This window comes from Orcinus orca, chromosome 2 (genome assembly GCF_937001465.1).
Source record: "Orcinus orca chromosome 2, mOrcOrc1.1, whole genome shotgun sequence".
In the NCBI taxonomy this organism is placed as follows: Eukaryota; Metazoa; Chordata; class Mammalia; order Artiodactyla; family Delphinidae; genus Orcinus; species Orcinus orca.
Window position 1 is genome coordinate 60556200 of NC_064560.1, and position 22034 is coordinate 60578233.

Genomic DNA, 22034 nt, shown 5'->3' on the forward strand with positions numbered 1-22034 from the left:
AGTCCCTCAGGCCAGGGGTCAGGTCACAGTGAGAGCAGTATAAGGGGATCGGACTGCGGGAGATTAATGTTTCATGGCCTTAGAGTGTTGCTGTGTATCTCTCCCTTCTTCTCCCTCTTGGGAACATAAGCTGGTGGGAGTGAAGATGAGGGACCAGGGTGGTTACACCCTAGGAGGGAGCTGCTGTCTTTCAGGGGGCAGCTGACAATCCTACCTGTGCTATGTCCGCTATGTCCCCCCAGTCCCTCCGCTCCCTCGATTCCCCTTACCTAGGGCCCTAGAGCCTTCAGGAGCCTGGAAGGTGTGCGCTAGGCTGGGTGGGTGGGAGAACTGTGGGTGCCACAGCACACGCCCTGGGTGTGTGCATTGGACACGGGCCTGTGGCATCTGTCGGGGTGGTGAGTACACCCGGGTGCGAGGAAGCCTGCTTTAGAGAACTCCCAGAGTTAAAGGGGCTGGGCAAACTCTGACAGGTCCCAGTGAAGTCACCCCAGGCTGGCCAGTGAGGACGCCCACGTGACCCCTCAGAAGGAGGTCAGAGGATCATGAGGCTGGAGTATTTGATCCCTTAAAAGCCTGTATTTATCATCAAGAATCTCAAATGGGAGCCCACAGCCCATTTTGTCCAATGAGACTGGAGTAACTCAGTCTTGTCAAAAAGGTGCATGTGTATGTGGTGTGTGTGGTGTGTGTGGTGTGTGTGTGTGTGTGTGTCTGTGGAGGGACGTGTGTGGGGTATGTGCATGTCTGGATCGGGGGTGGGGGAAGTCGTGGTGGATATGTGTCTGTGGGCGTCTATAGGGATTTGTAGGTGAGGTGTGTGCGTCCATAGGTGTGTGGGTTTATGTGTTGAGAGTGTGTTTTTGTGGGAAGTGTCTGTATGTGTGGTATATATGTCTGTGACTGTGTGTATTTCTGTGGGGGTTGTGGGTGTGTGTCTGCAGGGTTTTTTGTGGGTGTGTGTGGGTTTATGTATAGATTTTATGTGTCTGGGGGTTGTAGGTGTGTCTTTGGGGGTCTGGGTATGTGTATGGGGTACAGGTATGTCTGCGGGGAGATGTGGGAGGGTATCCCTGGTACCATATCCCTGCGGGGGTATGTATGGAGGTTCCTGGGTGTGCAGTGGTGTGCGTCTATTTGGGAAGGTGACACCCAGCTCTGTCATTCTTCCCACACCCTCAGTGCTGCCCAGGCCCAGGTGAATGGTCTGTATCTCTGTCTACAGCCATGTGTCCTGAGTTCAACACACCTAGGAATTGACCACCTGGTTTGTGTTTAGGAGGGTGACAAGGTGGTTGTCTTCTGACCCTGGCTTGGCCATAGGGAGTAGAAAATGTCCTCTGGTTTGGGGGGACATCTTCCTGAATGGAGGAGTTTTGATCTTTTTTTTTCTTTTCATTGGAGTATAGTTGATTTACAATGTTGTGTTAGTTTCTGATGTACAGCAAAGTGATTCAGATATATAGAGATATATATAATTTTCATATTCTTTTCCATTATGGTTTATGACAGGATATTGAATCTAGTTCCCTGTGCTATACAGTAGGACCTTGTTGTCTATTTTATATATAGTAGTTTATATTTGCTAATCCCATATGCCTAATTTATCCCTCCTCCACACCCTTTCCCCTTTGGTAACCATAAATTTGTTTTTTATGTCTGTGAGTCTGTTTCTGATTTGTAAATAAGTTCATTTGTGTCATATTTTAGATTCCACATATAAGTGATATCATATGGTATTCGTTTTTCTCTGACTTACTTCACTTAGTATGATAATCTGTAGGTTCATCCATGTTGCTGCAAATGGCATTATTTCATTCTTTTTTATGGCTGAGTAGTATTCCTGAATGGAGGCGTTTTAGATCAACTTGAGTGGGGCAGGACATCTTCTCCTGCCCTCATCTGACAGCTAGCAAGTCCTCTGTGTTCTGTTAAGCACTCACACATTTCTGCAAAATGCAGCCCTACGACTAGGTGCATGTTATGTCAGGTTCTTTTCTTCCTCTTAGCATTTAGCACTTACTCATTTCTCAGCATCAGCACCAGTCACACTTGCCTCTTTATGACTATTATCATGCTCTTCCCTCTCCTGATATTGCTACCTCCAATTTCTGATTCTCTGTTGCTTCTAAATGTTTCACTTCTGTGACTAACTTTGCGCACACTGCTTTTTAACTCCTACCATTGGTGATACCTCTCCCAGCTGGGTTCTCATGCCTAGGTCAAAGCTATGGATTATCTGAGTATCATCTGGGAGATTAGAGAATGTACAGTTCTCCATACACAACCGCTCATCACATTTTGGAATTGCCTGGGCAATATATGAGTGCATCAGTGGTCCCACTGCTCTATCAGCTGTGTGCAGACACATTTTTCCACGGGGTTATTCACACTTCTCTGTTCACTTCTTTGACCACCAGCCCCTGGATCTCTGAGTATGGTCAGGCAGGTTGTTCACTGCTCAAGGGCACATGGCCAAGGAATACCAAACAATGTTCCACCCACTGAATGGGGAGCAGCAGCACAGGGCTGTGTCTACCTGGTGGGGCAAGCGGGTGGCAGAAGGGCTTGCAGTAGCCCTGACAGTGAATACTGAATATAGACCCTAAATTTATATCAGTACTTTATCTATTTTGAATATTAAACTTTTATTCACCATATCCCAAATATTTTCCTTTCTGTTGCTATTATGGGCTGAATTGTGGCCCCCTCAAATTCATATGTTGAAGTCCTAACTCCCAATACCTCAGAATGTGACTGTGTTTGTAGATAGGGCCTTTAAAGAGATAATTAAGTTAGAATGAGGTCATTAGGGTGGGCCCTAATCAAATATAATTCACCTGTTATAAGAAGAGGAAATATGGACACACAGACCCACAGAGGGAAGACCATGTAAAGATATAGGAAGACAGCCATCTACAAGCCAAGAAAAGAGGCCTCAGAAGAAACCAACCCGCTGACACTTTTATCTCAGACTTCTAGCCTCCAGAATTGTGAGCAAATAAGTTTAGATTGTTAAGCCACCCAGTCTGTGTTACTTTTACGGCAGCCCTAGCAAAGAAACACAGTTGCCTTGGTTTTTTACTTTCTTAAATTTAGTTTACATACAAAAGTTAAAAAAAAATAAACCTAGTAATAATAAAAAATTATTATTACTGATAATTTTATGACCTTGGAAATTAAAATTTCCCCCTCTTCCATATATTGAAATAATTTAACTATTAAACAAATGTGGAATTAATTTTGGTGTGAAATATACGTACAAGTTAAATTCTTTGCTACATAGCAGTTGTCCCGACAGCATTTATTTCAGGGGAGGAAAATTTCTTTCTCCCATTGGTGAGTTATTTGTTCCTAATGTATCAACTTAGATTCATTTGTGAAATTTCCCCCCTATGACTCTTGACTTTCTACTTTTAACCTGGTACCATAGGGCTTTTATCGTTGTCATGTTGTTTTGTGTTTTGAATTCTGGTAGGGGGAGTTGTCTGTCATTGTTCCATTGTTCTCTTGTTCTCCCCCCAAAATTCTCTGGCGTTCTTACCAATTGATTTTTGTTTCTGGATGAATTCTGCAGTCACTTCAGGAAGTTTGACAAAAGGCCTCCATTGAAATTTCAATGGCCATGGTATGAAATTTGTATATTGGCTTGGAGACTACCTTTATTCCCCTCCGTCTTGTGCGAGGGGTTATTTATTTAAATTATCATTTACCTCTCCCATTAGGGTTTTTTTTTTTTTTTTTTTTTTTTTTTTTTTTTTTGCGGTACGCGGGCCTCTCACTGCTGTGGCCTCTCCCGTCGTGGAGCACAGGCTCCGGACGCGCAGGCTCAGCGGCCATGGCTCACGGGCCCAGCCGCTCCGCGGCATGCGGGATCCTCCCGGACCGGGACACGAACCCGCGTCCCCTGCATCGGCAGGCGGACTCTCAACCACTGCGCCACCAGGGAAGCCCCCATTAGGGTTTTATAACTTTCTTGAATGACTGTTGAATGTGACAGGTCTGGCCTTTGTGGTAAGACCACCTCAACAGACTCTGGAGAATCTGGGACCCGTCCAGTCCTTGGAATCAGCTCACTCTGTGGGGTCAGGGCCTGGGACCACACTCGGGGAGGACAAGGGCATCTTGCTCTTGTTTTGACACCCACCTCCTTTTCACTGGCTCCAGGTCCTTCTCATCTATCCAACTGGCCGTTTCCTGGGAAGGGTCCCTACCTTTCCCACCCCAAATCCATCCTGTCACCTCCTGGCTGTATTAGTTTCCCAGGGCTGCTGTAACCACAAACTGGGTGACTTAATAGAAATTTATTATCTCACAGTTCTGGAAGCTAGAAGTCCAAAATCAAGGAGTCAGCAGGGCCTTGCTCCATCTGAAACCTGTAGGGGAATTCTTCCTTGCCCCTTTCTAGCTTCTGATAGTTTGGCAATCGTTGATGTTCACTGACGTGTAGATGGATCACTCCAATCCTCTGTCTTCACAAGGCGTTCTCCCTGCATCTCTCTCTTCACAAGGCCATCTTCTTAAAGAACACCAGACATATTGAATTAGGGACCAACCCTACTCCAGTATTACCCCATCCTAATTACAGCTCAAACAGTTCTATTTCCAAATAAGGTCACATTCTGGGTACTTGGGGTTAGGACTTCAACATATCTTTTATGAGGGGGGCACAACTCAGCCCATAGCACTGGCTGGCCCACATGCTCCTCCCACCCCTAAGTCCCCTGATGTGTATTTTACCACCTTCCCTTCTGGTCGAGTCCTGCTTTCCCTGCCCAGGTCCCTTCTTTCTGCCTGGACCCTACTGATTGATAGCCCCACCCCCCCTGCTGTGCCCTCAGCTGACCTCTTGTTTCTCCCACCAGGCATGATGACCTGAAGGAGATGCTGGACACCAACAAGGATTCCCTCAAGCTGGAGGCCATGAAGAGGATTGTGGCGGTGAGGGGGGAAGGAGGGGCCTCCCTTGGGCGAGGGGCCTGGGGATCAAAGAGCAGCTCTCCTCGGCTCCTTGTGGACCTTCTCCTAATGAGAGCCGGCATCCTTCTTCTCCCCCTTCCTTGACCCCACCACCAGATGATCGCCCGGGGAAAGAATGCCTCAGACCTGTTTCCTGCCGTGGTGAAGAACGTGGCCTGTAAGAACATAGAGGTGAGCGCTACCTGGTGAGGGGTCTCTCATGCCCACCTCCACCAGGTGGGCATAAATAAACTGGAGCTGGTTGGGGGTGAGGAAGGGAACAATCCAGTCCTTGGGGTGGGGGGGGCAATCTGCTCAGAAAGTTCCTGGTCCAGGAAAAGACACACCATCTAGACATCCCTGAACTAGATGTGGATCAGAGCAAAGGAGCCAGGGTACACCCAGGGTGCTTTCCCCATGGACCACAGCCAGCTGGGGTGATGACCTCTCACGGGGTGGGGGCACCAGTCCCTGCTGAGAAGCCCACTCCCCCCCAGGTGAAGAAGCTTGTCTACGTGTACCTGGTGCGCTACGCCGAGGAGCAGCAAGACCTAGCCCTGCTGTCCATCTCCACCTTCCAACGTGGCCTAAAGGTCAGAGGTCTCCGTTTGCCTCCCTGGGGTCTGGGCCTTGTGGGTGCTGTATTGGAGGAGTGAACCCAGGGAGACGTCTGAGCATGGGGGGACAGGCTCTGGAGGCCTTTTCCTACCTGCCTAAAGTTGGGAGAGTCAGAGGAGGCTGTGATGATGGCTGCCTCAAACGTGAACCACTTGAGCCCCTGACATTGGCCCTCACCCCCATTGATGTAAAGGGACTGAGGCCCACAACCAGGCGGAAGTCTGCCTTCTTAGGACAGGGCTGTGTGCGGGGAGCTGCTGACCTGGATTCCTCACCTCTGGGTGTTGGAGCCTTGGCACTGGCAGGTTCACCTGGTCTGTGTATCTATCTGTGGAGAACAATGGCTTTGGAACCTTTTCACCTGGAACTGGGTGAGGAGGACAAAAGGGTTTATTGAAAACAAATGAGCTCCATGGAGAGGAAAACCACAAAGTTCACCGAGCAGGAGAGCAGCCTCAGATGTGGAGACTGGGTTCCACGGTCAGCACAGAGAACATAAAGATAAGACCATTCCATTTTCAGTAAGTTCAATACGGCCAATGATTCCTTGAGCGTTGGGACACATTGATTATTCTGTTTAGCACCAGAAGAAGTAGTTGACTTGTCTCAGATGCCCCAGTGTATGTAAAATATCCACCTTTAAAGACCTGGATCACATTTGTTGTGGTGAAATGCTCTTTGAGGCAGGCAGAAATTGAAATCACCCAAGGGAAGGGACAGTGGGAAGAATTCAAGTCCCTTAGAATTCAGTGGAGAGACTTGCCTGGTGGCGCAGTGGTTAAGAATCCACCTGACAGTGCAGGGGACACGGGTTCGATCCCTAGTCCAGGAGGATCCCACGTGCCGCGGAGCAACTAAGCCTGTGCACCACAACTACTGAGCCCACGTGCCACAACTACTGAAGCCGGCGTGCCTAGAGCCCATGATCCGCAACAAGAGAAGCCACCGCAATGAGAAGCCCGCGCATCACAAGGAAGAGTAGCCCCCACTCGCCGCAACTAGAGAAAGCCGGCGTGCAGCAGTGAAGACCCAATGCAGCCATTAATTAATTAATTAAAAAAATTATGCAGTGGAGGCTGAATCCCCCCACACTATTTAAACTGAATATTCTCGCCTTTCGTTTTGTATATTAAATGCAGGCATGATAGTGTCCACTGGGTGGTTTTCTGCTTAGGATAAGATTTCTTCTGGGTAAAGAAGGCAAAATCACTGCTGTTCTATTCTCTCCCCAATCAGACTCTTCAGCTCTGATTACAGCCGTTACCTCCTCTAGTCTTTCCACACGTTTAGTTCAAATTCCTGTGAGAGGGACTCTAAAAGGTCCAGCTCATCTTGTCGTGTTCAGCTGATGCTGTAGGCCGTTGAGCAGACTGAGAGTTGACTGCCAAAACCCGGGGCGCGCGCGCCCCTGGTTCAATCTGCTCTGGCCAGCAGGAGGGGATGACAGAGTCTGCTTCTCTGAGGTGGGGCAGAAAGCATGGGCACTTGCATATACCATTCTTTCATTCAGCAAACACTTGGGTATTTCTATGCCAAACACTGTGCTAGGTTATTTTTAAAGGTCAAAACCAGGACTTCCCTGGCAGTCCAGTGGTTAAGACTTCGCCGCGCTCCCTGTGTAGGGGGCACAGGTTCGATCCCTGGTTGGGGAAAATCCCACATGCGTGGCATGGCCAAAAAGAAGTCAAAACCATACAATCTATCAGAGTGGCTTGACTCGGGGTTAAATCATTTTATAAGAAACATTCTGGAAATTTTGCACAGATTTTTACTTTGACCTGAGTTTCTACAGTCTGCCCCTTTTCCCTTTTTGGAAAACCAGAGCTCATTTAGTCCATCTCAGTGCAGTGATTTTTCTAGAACAGTGGTCAGCAAACTTTTCTGTATACTGCCAGGTGATAGTAGTTTAGGCTGTGCAAGCCATCCAGTCTCAACCATGCAACTGCTCGATTTTGCCCTTGTATGAAAACGGCCATAAATGAGTGGGCATGGCTGGGTTTGCATACATTTTTATTTATAAAAAGGGCAGAAGACAGATTTGGCCTGGGGACTGTAGTGTGCCAACCTTTGCTCTAGAACATCTCTGACAGGTCATCTCCAGTGATACAGACCTCACTCCTTCATAAGGCAACTTGCTGCTTCTTAAGACAACTACAACTGTTTTTTGTTTTTATTGAAGTATAGTTGATTTACAATGTTATATTAGTTTTAGGTGTGGATTACAACTTTTTTAAAACCATTATATTGTTTTGAAACCTCCATCACCATAATTTTTAAAAATTTATTTCAGGCTCACAGAAGGCATAAAGAATAATATAATGAATATATACCCAGCATAAGAAATGAAAGATTTATCAAACAGCCAAAGTCCCCTATGTATCTTCTCCTGCTTATTATTCATATACATGTCTTTATTCTTTTATGACTTATTATTGCATTCCTAAATAATGTATAATATTGTTTTGTAAGCAGTATCTTATATGTGTTCCTCTAACACTCACTTTGTTTTTGTTATTACTACTGTTAGCGGGGGCTTTCCTGCACATTAGAACCAGCCTTTTCTGTCAGCCCAGGCTGAGGCTCTGTTTGCTTTGCAGCCCACTAATGTTGGCTCACTTCAGACAAACCTCCAGTTGGCAAGCAGATAATCTAGGTCTCCCTATATCCTGTCTTTATGCAATTGGTTCCTTGAATCTCCTATGAAACCCTACTATATTCCATTTTATAAGTTTAGCACAGGATCCAAGCCAGAGTGATTCTGAATCTTAATTTTGTCCTCCTGATTTTGTGTCTTCCTCCAAGATGCTGATAAGCTATTCAGACCAGGGCAACAGACTATGAATCCCATATATCATGCTTCCAGGATGACACTCATCTGTTAGTAAATCTTCCCGCATTTTACCAAACTGTGGATCCACCTAACTGCAATCAGCTGGTATTTTCCCATCTTGTTAGGAAGGATTTTAGCAGCAAGAAAATTTCTTAACACCTTTCATGTGCAAAGGGCTGTGGTTATCCAGAGAGAAAATAGACATGAATTCTGCTCTTAAAATGCTTACGTATTAAATGAAACAAAAGGCCTACATCAAAAATGGCAATCCAGGAAACGCCATGAGAGACTCCCACAAATGCTTTGCTGAAATCAAGATACATACTGTTAATAGCTACCAGCCTAGTTACCCTAGCAAAACGAAAAAGGGATTTTGGGGGATAACTTCCTGTGAATCCATAATCATTTCCAAATAAAGTGTTAAATAAAAAAGGAAAATAGGTTTTAGCAGTGGATGTGATATGATTTGACTCACAGACTCCTGCTTTTAAAATAAGTGCTTTGAAACCATCTGTTTAAAAATTAATTCCAGAATTTTAACAGGGATTACCATAATTTTCACCTGTAATTTTGTGGCTCTTCTCTTTCTCCATTTTAGAAAATCAGGGTAGCATCTACCCTTTAGTGTCCCAGCACCTCTCCCACTGTCCACCGTCCTCCAAGATTAACGGTAATTTACAGCTGCTGCTGCTCTTGTAATCTCCTGATTACAATACACTGTCTAAGGCTCTTCTCAGGTGTCTATAGGATGCAATAAGAGCAAAGAGAAGGGGCTTACACACCTATTCTCTCTCTTTTTTTTTAAAGCAATCAACAATGGTGTAATACCATTTTTGTTATTTATTTTTGGCTGCGTTGGGTCTTCGTTGCTGTGTGCGGGCTGTCTCTAGTTGCGACAAGCAGGGGCTACTCTTTTGTTGTGGTGCGTGGGCTTATTGCCGTGGCTTCTCTTGTTGCGGAGCACGGGCTCTAGGTGCGCGGGCTTCAGTAGTTGTGGCTCGCGGGCTCTAGAGCGTAGGCTCGGTAGTTGTGGTGCACGGGCTCAGTTGCTCCGCGGCATGTGGGATCTTCCCGGACCAGGGCTCGAACCCGTGTCCCCTGCATTGGCAGGCGGATTCTTAACCACAGCGCCACCAGGGAAACCCCACACCTATTCTCTTTTAAACACTGTGGAGGAAGAGGAAGAAGGGCAGGTTTGAGAGGTTGCTGGGAGAGAGGACTGTAAGGATGAACCCTCAGAAAGGGAGACCAGGTTGCATTTGCTGGCAGTCCCCTCCAGCATAAACACAAAGACACCCTCCCCCTCCACACACTCCCCTAAGGAACAAGAACTTTAGGTGTTCTGAAAGTTTGCCACTCTTCCTGAGAGTGAAGCAGCCAATGCCACATACGTTCAGGTGTCAGATTTCTGCAGCAGGGCCGAGAGTTGGTGCCTTCAGGCAGCTCCCCCCCAGGTACCCAGCACTAGCACATCATCCAGGCCCCAGAGAGGAGGCAGGGAAGCAAGAGCTGGTGGCGACTAGGGACAGTGAGTTCCACAGGCGTGGCCTCTGCCCTCAGGCCACCTGCTGCGCTCTTATGGCTCCGCCTCCACCTCTACTCTTAGGACCCCAACCAGCTGATTCGTGCCAGCGCCCTCCGCGTCCTGTCTAGCATCCGTGTGCCCATCATCGTGCCCATCATGATGCTAGCCATCAAGGAAGCTGCCTCGGATATGTCGCCCTATGTGCGGAAGACAGCTGCCCACGCCATCCCCAAGCTCTACAGGTATACCCCAAGCCCCCGCCCATCCCTGGCCTCTCCCAAGTCTTGCAGGCTGCTTTTGGTTTTGCTTGTTTTTTTTATTTTGTTTTGTTTTTCTCTTCAGATGGTTTAAGGCAGTTTGGGGAACTGACAGAGATGGAGGACATTGAAGGCAGTGGCTCATACCTCTTTATGAATAGGGTTGGGGTGAGGGAGGTGAGCACAGCTTGGGCGGATATTGGGAAGGCTGGAGACGGGGGAGGGGCAATCCCGCTCAACAGTTTCTCCCTCAGTTTGGATTCTGACCAGAAGGACCAGCTGATAGAGGTCATTGAGAAGCTTCTGGCGGACAAGACCACGGTGCGTATGTGGACACACAGGGACGGGTGGTGAAAAGGAGCCAGGAAGAGGCCCCTCTGTCCTTCCTGTTCATGTGCTCTTGCCTCTGTCGGTTCCCCAGCTGGTGGCGGGCAGCGTGGTGATGGCCTTCGAGGAGGTGTGCCCAGAGCGCATCGACCTGATCCACAAGAACTACCGGAAACTCTGTAACCTGCTCATCGACGTGGAGGAGTGGGGCCAGGTGGTCATCATCAGCATGCTCACCCGCTACGCCCGCACGCAGTTCCTGAGCCCCACCCAGAACGTGAGTGGCCCAGACCCCCAGGCGGGACCCCAGCCCTCGCCCTAGCAGAGTGGGTAGGCGGGTCTCCGGGAGGAGGTGCCCACTGTCCCGCCTGTCTCCCTCTCCAGGAGTCTCTGCTGGAGGAGAACCCCGAGAAAGCCTTCTACGGCTCCGAGGAGGACGAGGCCAAGGGCCCGGGGTCGGAGGCAGCGGCCTCCACGGCGGTGCCGGCCCGAAAGCCCTACGTCATGGACCCCGACCACCGGCTGCTGCTGCGCAACACAAAGCCGCTCCTGCAGAGCCGCAGCGCCGCCGTGGTCATGGCGGTGGCGCAGCTCTACTTCCACCTGGCGCCCAAGGCGGAGGTGGGCGTCATCGCCAAGGCTCTCGTGCGCCTGCTGCGCAGCCACAGGTGCGCACCCGCCCCCGCCCACGCCCGGGGGCCGGCTCGCCCCGCTTCCCCCCGACCCAGAGCGCCTGACACCCTCCGCCCCAGCCCACCTATTCCCCGCCCAGACCCCAGTCCTGCCCTCCCCGCGCTGGTGCCCTCCCCACACAGGTCCTCTCCTCCCTCCTATTCTGCCCACCTCCCTTCTCCCGACCTGCTGCCCCAGCCGAGGGGCCCAGGTACCTCTGACCCCTCCTCTCCACAGCGAGGTGCAGTACGTGGTGCTCCAGAACGTGGCCACCATGTCCATCAAGCGCCGGGTGAGCAAGAGACCAAGGCCTGCCCTCGCGGTCCGAGGAGTGTCTCCTGTGGGGCTAGGGGTACTGGGGAAAGGCAGGATGGGGGGAATGCCCTGGCTGTGCAGAGTGTGGGAAGGAGAGACCCCAAATGCAGGTGGAGAAGCAGGGCCTGGATCTCGAGGGCCGCTGAGGGAGGAAAGCCTGATGAAGAAAGACCGGGTTAGATCTGAGAAGGAGGGAAGAATCCAGGACTAGAGGACAGTGAGGGGCAGGAAAGATGCTGGGTCCTGGGTCAGGAGAGGAGGAGGGGTGCTCTGGAGGAGAAGCAGGTCTCAGGCTGAGGTGGAGCTCCCTGGGGCTGCCTCTCTCGTGCCAGGGTATGTTTGAGCCGTACCTGAAGAGCTTCTACATCAGGTCCACCGACCCCACCCAGATCAAGATCCTGAAGGTGAGTGATGGACAGACGTGCCTGTGGACTTTCTGTCCCCCACCCCCATGACCCACTTGAATATCCACAGTGGCCACCTTGGTGCCTGCCTGTTTCAGGGGCTGAGCCCACCGTTGCTCCAGCCAGAAGTGTTTGCTCAGGAAGCCAGGCTAATGATACTGGGGAGACAGGGTGAACGGAGCTGCCTTTTGCCCAGTACCTGTTATACACCTGCCACTTTTCACATATGAAGTAATTCGATTTTCATAATCACCTCAGGAAGTGTACATTATCTCTATTTTATAAAAATGTAGACTTAAGGAGATGAGGTAACTACCGAAGGTCAGGTCTGCTACTCCCAATTCATACTTTCCCTTGGGACTTCCTTGGCGGTCCAGTGGTTAAGACTCCGCGCTTCCAATGCAGGGGGCTAGGGTTCAATCTCTGGTCGGGGGACTAAGATCCCACATGCTGTGTGGTGCAGGCAAAAAAAAAAAAAGAAAAAAAAAGAATTCATACTTTCCCTGCTGCAGTCTCTGTCTTCTACCCACAGTGTAATTACCCTCACACACCTACGCCCTCAGGCTGTCGTGCAGACATACCACCACAGAAAAGGCGGCAGGAGCCCATACCCACGTTCCATCCCTGCTCTGCCTCATTATTGAGTAACTTCCTTCAGCAACAGTTAATCCTCCTAACCCTTCTGAGCACCTATTGTGCATCTCGTGGCTAGATCTAGGGGTATCTAGGGGTACAACAGAGAACAAACCAATCAGGTACCCTGCCCTTGTGGAGCTTACAAAATCTCGCTGGGGTGAGGAGGAGACATTGGGCAGCTAATCACACAGCACAGGTAAAAATCCATTTGTGAAACAGGATGTAAAAGGAAAGTGCAGAGAGCTGTATGAGCAAAAATAGGTGGACCTGATCTAGTCTGGTGTCAGGGAAGTTTTCCTTCAGGAGGGGAGGCTTGATCTGAGGACTGAGACATGAACATGAATTCTCTAGGTAAATGCAGGGACAAGAATGGGAAGAGGTGCTCCACACAGAGGAAACAGCATATGTAAAGGCCAACAGGAGGGTTGTGATTAAAGGCCTGTGTGACTGGGGCATAGAGGGTAAGGGGGAGAATGGTGGGAGATCAAGGACTTATAGACCATGGAAAGGATGTTGGTCTTTATCCTAAAAGCAACTGGAGGCTTTAACTTTTCCTTGAAGGTAGAGAGGTGACATGATCGTACTACAAGCATACTCTGTCAGGGAGTCCATTTAAGAAGCAAACTAGTCCTCCTGCATTTTGGATAAGTTTCATGATCTGTCAGTTCTCTCATCAATCTAAGGATGATGCAGGGCTGTCCCACCTGAGGAATGTTTTCTGCTTGGTGAAGTGTGTGTTTGGAGTGAAGGTTTATGAAAGCACAGAAAGCCCACTGGCCACCCTGCCCATTTTCTGACTCCCTGCAGCTGGAAGTGTTGACTAACCTCGCCAATGAGACCAACATCCCTACTGTCCTACGGGAATTCCAGGTACGGGCCAGGGGCTTATAGTCAGAGAGGCCCACGAGAGTTGTCCTGCAACTCCTTGTGCTTATGAGAATCGGCCTGGTGGGGTAAACCTTCTCTTAAAAGCCCAAAGTGGAGAAATTTATTTTATGTCCCCTCCCACCGCCTTCTACTGGCTTTGGGTTAGGGAATCACTGGGTGACGGGTAAGGCTGTCATTCCTTTTCCCAGAGTTTAGTCTCTGACATGATGAGTCATTGAATGAGGGGTAACAGCTTTCTGGAAGGCCACCCTCAAGCCTGCAGAGTCACTGCCGAGTCAAGTCTGAGGGATCACTGCCTTCCGGGGGTCACTCTGTTGTGGTGTCCACAGACCTACATTCGCAGCATGGACAAGGACTTTGTGGCAGCCACGATCCAGGCCATTGGGCGCTGTGCAACTAACATAGGCCGAGTCCGTGACACCTGTCTCAACGGCCTGGTGCAGCTGCTGTCCAACCGTGATGGTCAGTGTTTGTCTGCATGTTCAACTTTGATGACTAGTGGGTGCTGCCTGCATGTCTGACTCTGATGGCCATTGGGTATCCACCTGTCTGTCCAGGAACAATGTGTGTTCATCTGTCTGTCTGGCTCAATTAGTATCCAAGTGCTCTCACGTCTCTGAGGGCCACTGGAGAAGTACAGAGGGTTGAGGAACACAGCCAAGGGGCTGAGGGCATTGCAGGTGTGCCTGTTCATTGTGTGTGGTCATCTGACTGTCCCGGGCTCATTTCCTGTCCTACAGAGCTTGTGGTTGCAGAGTCAGTGGTCGTCATTAAGAAGCTGCTGCAGATGCAGCCAGCACAGCACGGAGAGATCATCAAACACTTGGCAAAGCTCACAGACAACATCCAGGTCAGGGAGTGACCCCGTTTCCTTTCTCAACCCAGTGTCCTCCTCATGATTTTAAGACCCTATAATTAAACACTAGCTTTAATAAAAAAATCAACTTCCAAACCTTCCCTACTGGCTCGAAAGGTCTTAAGGTGGGAGGAGGGGAAAGATGAGACCATGTGACCCTGGTTCGCCTTCCCTTTGGGGATCCCTTGCTGAGCTTCAGCCTGTACCACCACTCAGGTTTTCTCTAAAGTTCTGGCCAAGGGTGGCCAATTGACTAGTCCTGTGTTTTTGTGTCACACTGCCAAGTTGAAACATTCAAGCAAAGGCATTCCTGAAGATTCAGGGAGAATAACAAGGCAGTAAAGCATTGAGGGTTCGATGGATCCAGAAAATCAGTCTTTTATACTAAACTGTGACTGAATTTGGGGCTTGAAGGCTCTGCCCATGCTAATGAAACCCTAGGGAAGAGGGGAGATGCTGCCCGGGAAATACCCAACCTTTAATCTCTCTCCCATCACCTCCCACTCCTATTTCCAGAGAAGCCCACGATACAACAGGCCAGCACAGATGGGAGGAGTGCCGATTCCTTGGCAGACCAGGTGCCCACCCACATTCCCACGTTTACCCCAGACCTGACTCCTCTCCCACACCCACAGGTGCCCATGGCCCGAGCCAGCATCCTGTGGCTCATTGGCGAGTACTGTGAGCACGTCCCCAGGATTGCACCTGACGTCCTGAGAAAAATGGCTAAGTCCTTCACAGCCGAGGAGGACATCGTCAAGCTGCAGGTCATCAACCTGGCAGCCAAGCTCTACCTGACCAACTCTAAGCAGGTACAGATTGAGAGATGCCTCCTAAAACACTCTGGGCCCCAGAAACAGCCCAGGCAGTATTCTGTGGGCCCTCACCAGGTAGGCATGAACTTTAGCACCTCTTTCTTTTTTTGTCACTTTTTTTTCTTTTTCGTATTTTATTTTATTTCTATTAATTTTTATTGCAGTATAGTTGATTTACAATGTTGTGTTAGGTTCTTCTGTACAGCAAAGTGATTCAGTTATACATATATCAGCGCCTCTTTCTGAAGAGGGAGTTCAGGACAGGTGTCTGGTCTGCCCAGGTGACCAGTGTTCCCCCAGTGTCCACAGCTACTCCAGGGCCCCAAGGGCCTAGTAGGGATGGTGACCACTGTTGAAGAGGCTCTTCTATGGGGCTGTGACTTCCAGTCTGGCAGTGGGTGTGTCCCTACCTGCTGCCTTTGGAACACTGGGGCCAGGGGGAGGGCCCAGCAGTGATAGGCACTGATGGGAGAATATGTGTCCCAGGAGATGTGGTCTCTGCTTCCTCCCAAAGCTTGGTGATGCTTTGCCAGTCTATGCCGGGGATGAGAGGGCAAGTCACTGCTCAGGCTTGGGTGGTATTGGCAGCCATTGTCATTACTAAGGTGAAAGGTTATGAGGGGCACCATAGCCAAGGACATGGCTCAACTGAGCTGGAATATCAGGATATTAAAAACCTCTTGAGTGTCCAGCAGCCTCTGAGATGGTCCCAGGAGATTCTGCTAAAAACAAAGTGTAATGTTCAGAGCTTCTCAAGGTACTGGGGACACCAAGCACCCTGACAGTTCCCACACTCAGAACTACCGCCCATGGACCAAGTCTGGCCTGCTGCCTGTTGTTGTAGATAAAATTTTATTGGGACGCAGCCACGTTCATTCATTTGTTTATTGTCCGTGGATGTTGTCGCTGCGATAGAGTCCATATGGCCTGCAAAGCCTGAAATAGTTACTCGCACCCTTTATAGACAGAGCTTGCCAACCCTTGGAGCAAAGCACCTGGGCCGTACCCTGTAGATTGTGGCGTCCCTGCTGGCCTGAAGGTGGCCTCTTTGCCGTCCCATGGAGTCTTTGGATGTGGCACTTGTGTGTCTTCTGTGGCTCCTTTTTTTTTTTTGCGGTACACGGGCCTCTCACTGTTGTGGCCTCTCCCGTTGCAGAGCACAGGCTCCGGACGCGCAGGTTCAGCGGCCATGGCTCACGGGCCCAGCCGCTCCGCTGCATGTGGGATCCTCCCGGACCGGGGCACAAACCCGCGTCCCCCGCATCGGCAGGCGGACCCTCAACCACTGCGCCACCAGGGAAGCCCATTCTGTGGCTCCTTTGATCCACGGTGGCTAGAGTGGGCCCCAGCGACGCAAGCTGGGGAGGCAGGGCCATCACATGCCGGGACTCTTGTCAGGAGCTGGAAAGGACAGCAGTTGTGTAGAAGCAATGAGGGGCTGGATCTGTGGGTATCAGTATTGTGGGAGAAGCAGATTGGAGACAGAGAAGTTAGAGGGAACACCACTGGAAGCCTTCAAACAAATATTTGTGTGCCTCCTTTATTCAAGTGGGAGGAAGGAGCAGGTTGGAGGAACATTTGAATAGATGAAGCAGCCTGGGTGGGTAGCGCCCTGGTAGAGGGGGCGTCTGAAAGGCTCAGGACTGAGCCAGAGTGGTGCTGTTGGCATGTTTTCATTAGCCTGGTGTGCTCACGTGGCATTTCCCCAAGTTGTCACTGTTAGCTACATGCACATTTATTCATGAATTTATTTAACACGCATTTCCCGAGTACCCACTATGCCTGGCACTGAGCTATGTCCTGGGGTGATGACAATGAGCGAGACATGTTTACTGGCCTGCAAGTGCTCATAGCCAAGTAGAGGAAACAGCACAAAACGCAGAGCAATAAGGGCTGGAGTCAGGGTTGGCACAGAGAGCTGTGGGTATATATATAGCTGAACGCCTCTTCTAGGCAGGACACAGGGGTCCCAGCCCCCATCAGGCCACCCAGAGTAGGCTGTTCAGGCAAATGGAACCTCCAGGCACCCTTTACCCTAAGGCCAGTCCTTCCAGGCGTAGGCCCCTTAGAATGGTTCTTTGACTCGATAACGAGAGCTTTCCTCCTTCCTACCCTCCCTATCTTTCTCTCTTCTTTCTTCTCAGCCTGTTCTGGGAGTGGTGGAGGAAGGGGAATTCTTGGCACACTAGGAGAGAGGTGGTCTGGATGTGTCCATGTCCATCCTGGCAAAACAGCGATGATACTTCCCCCATCCCAGTACCAAGGGTGACATTCTGGACCTGCCACAAGGCCACAAGAATCCCAGCCATCCCTGCCACCTGCTGAGCCATCCATTGCATGCCAGATTCCGGCCCAGACTGAGGCCAAGGAGATGAGGGTCCAGGCCTGGATGCAGCACTGACTGGCTCCTTAACCTGGGGAAAGTCACTTAATGACTCTGGTTCTCCCCTGTAAATGGGCGCAGTAGCGCCCACCTCTCAGAAGGGTTATGGAGATGACATGAGGTAGTGAAGCACCTAGCACAGTGTTTGACACTAGAAGCCACTCCGTACATGGTGGCTACCACTGTCATTTTGTGACAGGTTAGACTAGGTCAGGATCAGGGCAGAAACTGAGACTTGTGGTCCTGGGATATGGCTACCTTGACAGTCTGTGAACCCCATATGACTTCAGCAAACCCATAGGATCGCTGCAGTTGGCTCTGATCTCATTAGGACCTTCCAGGGAGGATCATGGCCTCTGAGACCCCTGGGCTGCTCAGAATCTACTATGTGGGTCAATGGGGCGTGAGGGCAGCCCCTGCCAGGGGGATTCCTATGTGTTCCCCCTTTCTCTTTTTGTCACCTAGTTCCCCCCAGGTGATGGAGCCTAGAAAATGTGAGGTCTAGCAGAATGTTCCAGACCTTCACTCACTCTGGCACCTCAGGGTGGAAAGATTGGCCCAGCCTGGACTAGGTGGTGTAGGAGTGGGCCTAGGGCAGTGGGGACCACAAGCCTGAGGAAGAATGGCACCCAGGGCCAAGAGGGAGGTTTCCAAAAGCGCAAGCTCTGTTGCTGGCCAAGTCAGTTGTCAGAGTTGGCGTTGGGAGTCAGGGCCGGGGAGGAGGGAGAAAATGCAGGGTCAGGCACAATGGCAGCTTGGGAGGGAAAGTCAGGTGAGGCAGCAGTGCTTGGAGCTGTTGGCCAGAAGAATCTGGTTCATGGACTTCCCTGGGGGTCCAGTGGTTAAGACTCCGCACTTCCACTGCAGGGGACACAGGTTCGATCCCTGGGTGGGGAACAAAGATCCCACAAGCCACAGGCATGGCACACACACAAAAAAAGAATCTGGTTCAGAGACCTCCTGTGTCCCCACCCTCTGTGATGGCTACTGACCCACTTCTTGTCCCCCAGACCAAGCTGCTGACCCAGTATGTGCTGAGTCTGGCCAAGTATGACCAGAATTACGATATCCGAGACCGAGCACGCTTCACCCGGCAGCTCATCGTCCCTTCAGAGCAGGGTGGGGCCCTCAGCCGTCATGCCAAGAAGCTCTTCCTGGCACCCAAACCAGCTCCAGTCTTGGAGTCATCCTTCAAAGGTGGGAGCTGAAATCCAGAGTAACCTTCCTGGGGGAAGGGGAGAATTGGCCAGCAACCCGGGCCCAGCCCTTCCCCCTGAGGTCTCAGTCTCAGTCAGGTCCCAGCCTTTGGTGGGCAGGACTTCTGGAGAAACGCCAGTCCTGTGCCCCTGGCCTAACCCTTTGCTCATCCTGCAGCATCCAGGGCTTGCTCTTTCACCCGCCCACAACCACCACCACCGTCAACTCACCTGAGTCTCTGCCCTCCCAGGCAGGATGGGCGTCTGGTTTCACTCCTCTCGGGCTCTCCTTTCCATCCTACTCCCTGAGCAGGCACTATATATATCAAGATTTTACCTACCAACGGCCCAGGAAGGCAGGAAGTAGAACTCCGTACAAAGGAGAGCTGTAGGGACTTCCCTGGCGGTCCAGTGGTTAAGACTTTGCCTTCCAATGCAGGGGGTGCAGGTTCGATCCCTGGTTGGAGAGCTAAGGTCCCACATGCCTCGTGGCCAAAAAACCAAAACATAAAACAGAAGCAATGTTGTAACAAATTCAATAAAGACTTTAAAAATGGTCCACGTCAAAAAAATCTTAAAAAAGCAAAAACAAAGGCGAGGTGTATGTTTGTAAGTGTCCTGAGAAGGCGGCTGCCAGCACTCACTGGGCTGTCACTGGAGGTCAGCCCAAATCCTCAGCCCCAGGCCCTCTGCCTTGCCTCTTCTCTCGGTCTGGTCTCCCGTGACAAGGGCTCTGAGAGATGTGGGAAGGGGAGGGTCCCCCAGCTGACTCTCTGGACCCAGGAACCTACTCAGGAGGGGAACTTCCTTCACAAAGCTCGGTTCTTCTGCCTATCTTTTTGTTCTGCTTTGTCTTTCCCTGGACCACAGGAGCAAGGAGATTCTGAGGGATGGGGCAGATGTGCAAACCTCCCAGGAAGAAGGGGAACGGTCCCTTTCTCCTCCCTCACACCATCCCCACTTACAAGGCTCTGGGTTGCCCTCCTCTGGCTCTGACTCCCTCCTGCTCCCATCTGGACTCACCCCTCCCCACGGAGTCCCCAGCCTGACCAGACACACCTCCCTGCCCTTTGACCCAGCCTGGCCAGCCTCTTACTCATAGTTGCTACCCTCGCCCCAAGCAGGCCTCTTTCCTGAGCCTGGCTGTGCAGCAGCACCACCCCCGTTGCCCTGGGAGAGAAGCCACACCCGCATCTCTGCTTCCCCAACAGGCACCAGGGCAGACAGGCAGCAGTAGCTCTGGGCCCAGAAGCCCCTCCTGCCCTCCTCTGTGGTCCTAGCTCCCCCCACCCCTCAGCCCCTGCTCTAGTCAGCTATACAATCTTTTTTCCAGCATGTGGGCCTGGAGATTCAGTCAGGGCAGAAGAGCCATTAGGGGACGTGTCCACCCGTCTCTTCTGTCTAGCTAGGGAGTTCCCACCAGAATCGCCACCCGGCCCCACCTAGGAAACAACTCCCAGGGCATTTCCTCACAGCCACTACTGACTTGACCTCTCACCCTGTCCCCAGACCGGGACCACTTCCAGCTGGGCTCACTGTCCCACCTGCTCAATGCCAAGGCCACGGGCTACCAGGAGCTCCCAGATTGGCCAGAGGAAGCCCCAGACCCATCTGTGCGCAATGTGGAGGTCAGCAGGGGTGGAGGGTGGAGCTGTGTGTGGGGAAGGACAGACAGCAGGGAGCCCTGGGAGTGCCAGCCTGGCCCTCCTGACACCCTCCCCACACGCAGGAAGAAGATCTCTCCCTTATTGAGACCCATGTGGGCCTGTTGGGCGAATACACCAAGGTCCCCCCGCCCTGTGTGCTGTGTGCCCTCTGCTCTGTGTGCAGTGCTCTCTCCCAGCCTGTGCTGCCCCCTCCCTCCCCCTTGTATGCTGCACCCCTGTGCCGTCCCTACACTCTGTTCCTTCCTGCTGGCATTGCTGCTCTGTGAGTGCCTCCCCTGCGTGGGCAGGGTCCCTTCCCTCCCCCCATTATTCCCTCTTGGGGACAGGACCAGGTGGGGCCCTGAGAAGAGCCAGGGTGAAAGATAAGAGGGGCTTGTGCTTTCCTTCCCCCTCCCCATCCATGATTTAACGGCTCCTCGCCCTCCACCCCACAATCTCCAGGTACCTGAATGGACCAAGTGCTCAAACAGGGAGAAGAGGAAGGAGAAGGAGAAACCCTTCTACTCAGACTCTGAGGGAGAGTCAGGGCCCACAGAGTCTGCAGACAGCGGTGAGGAGATGGGCAGAGCTAGGGCCCTGTGCTCCTGCCTGCATGTGTGTCTTGTGGCTGACCATCTGGCACACGTGTGTGCTCCTGTATTAGATGGTCACGTGTCCAAGGGGGTGTGCGCCTCCTTGTGTGCACCTATATGTGTGCTTATGCACTTGAGGATTGCACGTCCCAGATGTGTGTGTGCTTGTGTAGGTCTCTATCCACACGGGTCCATCTGTGTTCCGGTCGGTCTGGTTGGTGTCTGGGGCCGGGAGCAGGTCGAGGGGTTGGAGGGAGAAGAGGTGAGTTTGCTGCTTCAGTGCAGAGTCTGAAGCTGGGTGTCCAGGGCTCCCCAGGAGGCCTGCACACGAGGGAGGGAAGCCTGAGACAGTCCTTCCACAGACCCTGAGTCCGAGAGTGAATCGGACAGTAAGAGCAGCAGCGAGAGTGGCTCTGGGGAGTCCAGCAGTGAGTCCGACAACAAAGACCAGGATGAGGACGAGGAGAAAGGGAGGAGCAGTGAGAGGTAAGATGACTGGGCGGCTCCAGGGCTCTCCCTTGGAAACGAAGGGCTAACCCCCAGCCTTAGCCAGTCTCCTGAGAGTCCCTGAGCCTCCTCAGGAGCTGTTCTGCTCACGTGATGGCTGCAGGAGGTCTCTGCGTGGGGCGCAGCATGAAGAAGCAGTCAGGGAAGGGGCCCGAGCTGGCACAGGTGGTCTAAAGCTCTCACTGCGACCCAGGCATAGGAGCTCAGGTGTGGAGTCCACTGGCCCAGGCTCCCCACCCTCACCCCCAATGTCCAAGGCTTTCCCTGCTCTTCTGTGATGCAAGAAGGGGTCATCCAGGCTGGGCCCAAGCCCTGTTTGCCCCTTTCCTCCAGTGAACATAGTGAGGAGGAGGCTAAGAAGAGGAAGATGAAGAAGAGGAAGAAGGAGCCAGAGGGACAAGAAGGCGGCTCGTCCTCAGAGGAGGGCAGTGACTCCAGCAGCAGCTCCTCAGAGTCTGAGATGACATCAGAGACAGAGGAGGAGCAGGCGGAACCTGCCTCCTGGAGGAAGAAAACAGTGAGCGCCTTGGGGCAGGAACAGGATGGGTATATGGACCGGGGCCCTCCCCAGCCTCTGGGCCAGGCCCAGGCATCTCCCCATAACCCA

General features: G+C 51.6%; 1 protein-coding gene across 3 annotated transcripts in view; it reads left to right on the forward strand.

The window, feature by feature from the left end:
• AP3B2 (adaptor related protein complex 3 subunit beta 2) overlaps positions 1–22034 on the forward strand; it is a 63038-nt gene that overhangs the window by 35847 nt on the left and 5157 nt on the right. For 2 of the 3 annotated variants that reach the window (XM_049706819.1, XM_049706821.1), the window contains 18 exons: positions 4866–4941; positions 5077–5151; positions 5457–5552; positions 10014–10174; positions 10432–10510; positions 10611–10793; positions 10901–11184; positions 11426–11480; positions 11836–11907; positions 13351–13413; positions 13761–13893; positions 14172–14281; positions 14923–15099; positions 18496–18682; positions 20191–20309; positions 20790–20898; positions 21283–21406; positions 21761–21944. In XM_049706819.1, coding sequence (XP_049562776.1) covers positions 4866–4941; positions 5077–5151; positions 5457–5552; positions 10014–10174; positions 10432–10510; positions 10611–10793; positions 10901–11184; positions 11426–11480; positions 11836–11907; positions 13351–13413; positions 13761–13893; positions 14172–14281; positions 14923–15099; positions 18496–18682; positions 20191–20309; positions 20790–20898; positions 21283–21406; positions 21761–21944 — 2287 coding nt within the window. The remainder of the gene's footprint in view (positions 1–4865; positions 4942–5076; positions 5152–5456; positions 5553–10013; positions 10175–10431; positions 10511–10610; positions 10794–10900; positions 11185–11425; positions 11481–11835; positions 11908–13350; positions 13414–13760; positions 13894–14171; positions 14282–14922; positions 15100–18495; positions 18683–20190; positions 20310–20789; positions 20899–21282; positions 21407–21760; positions 21945–22034) is intronic. The other variant, XM_049706820.1, reaches the window with a different exon arrangement.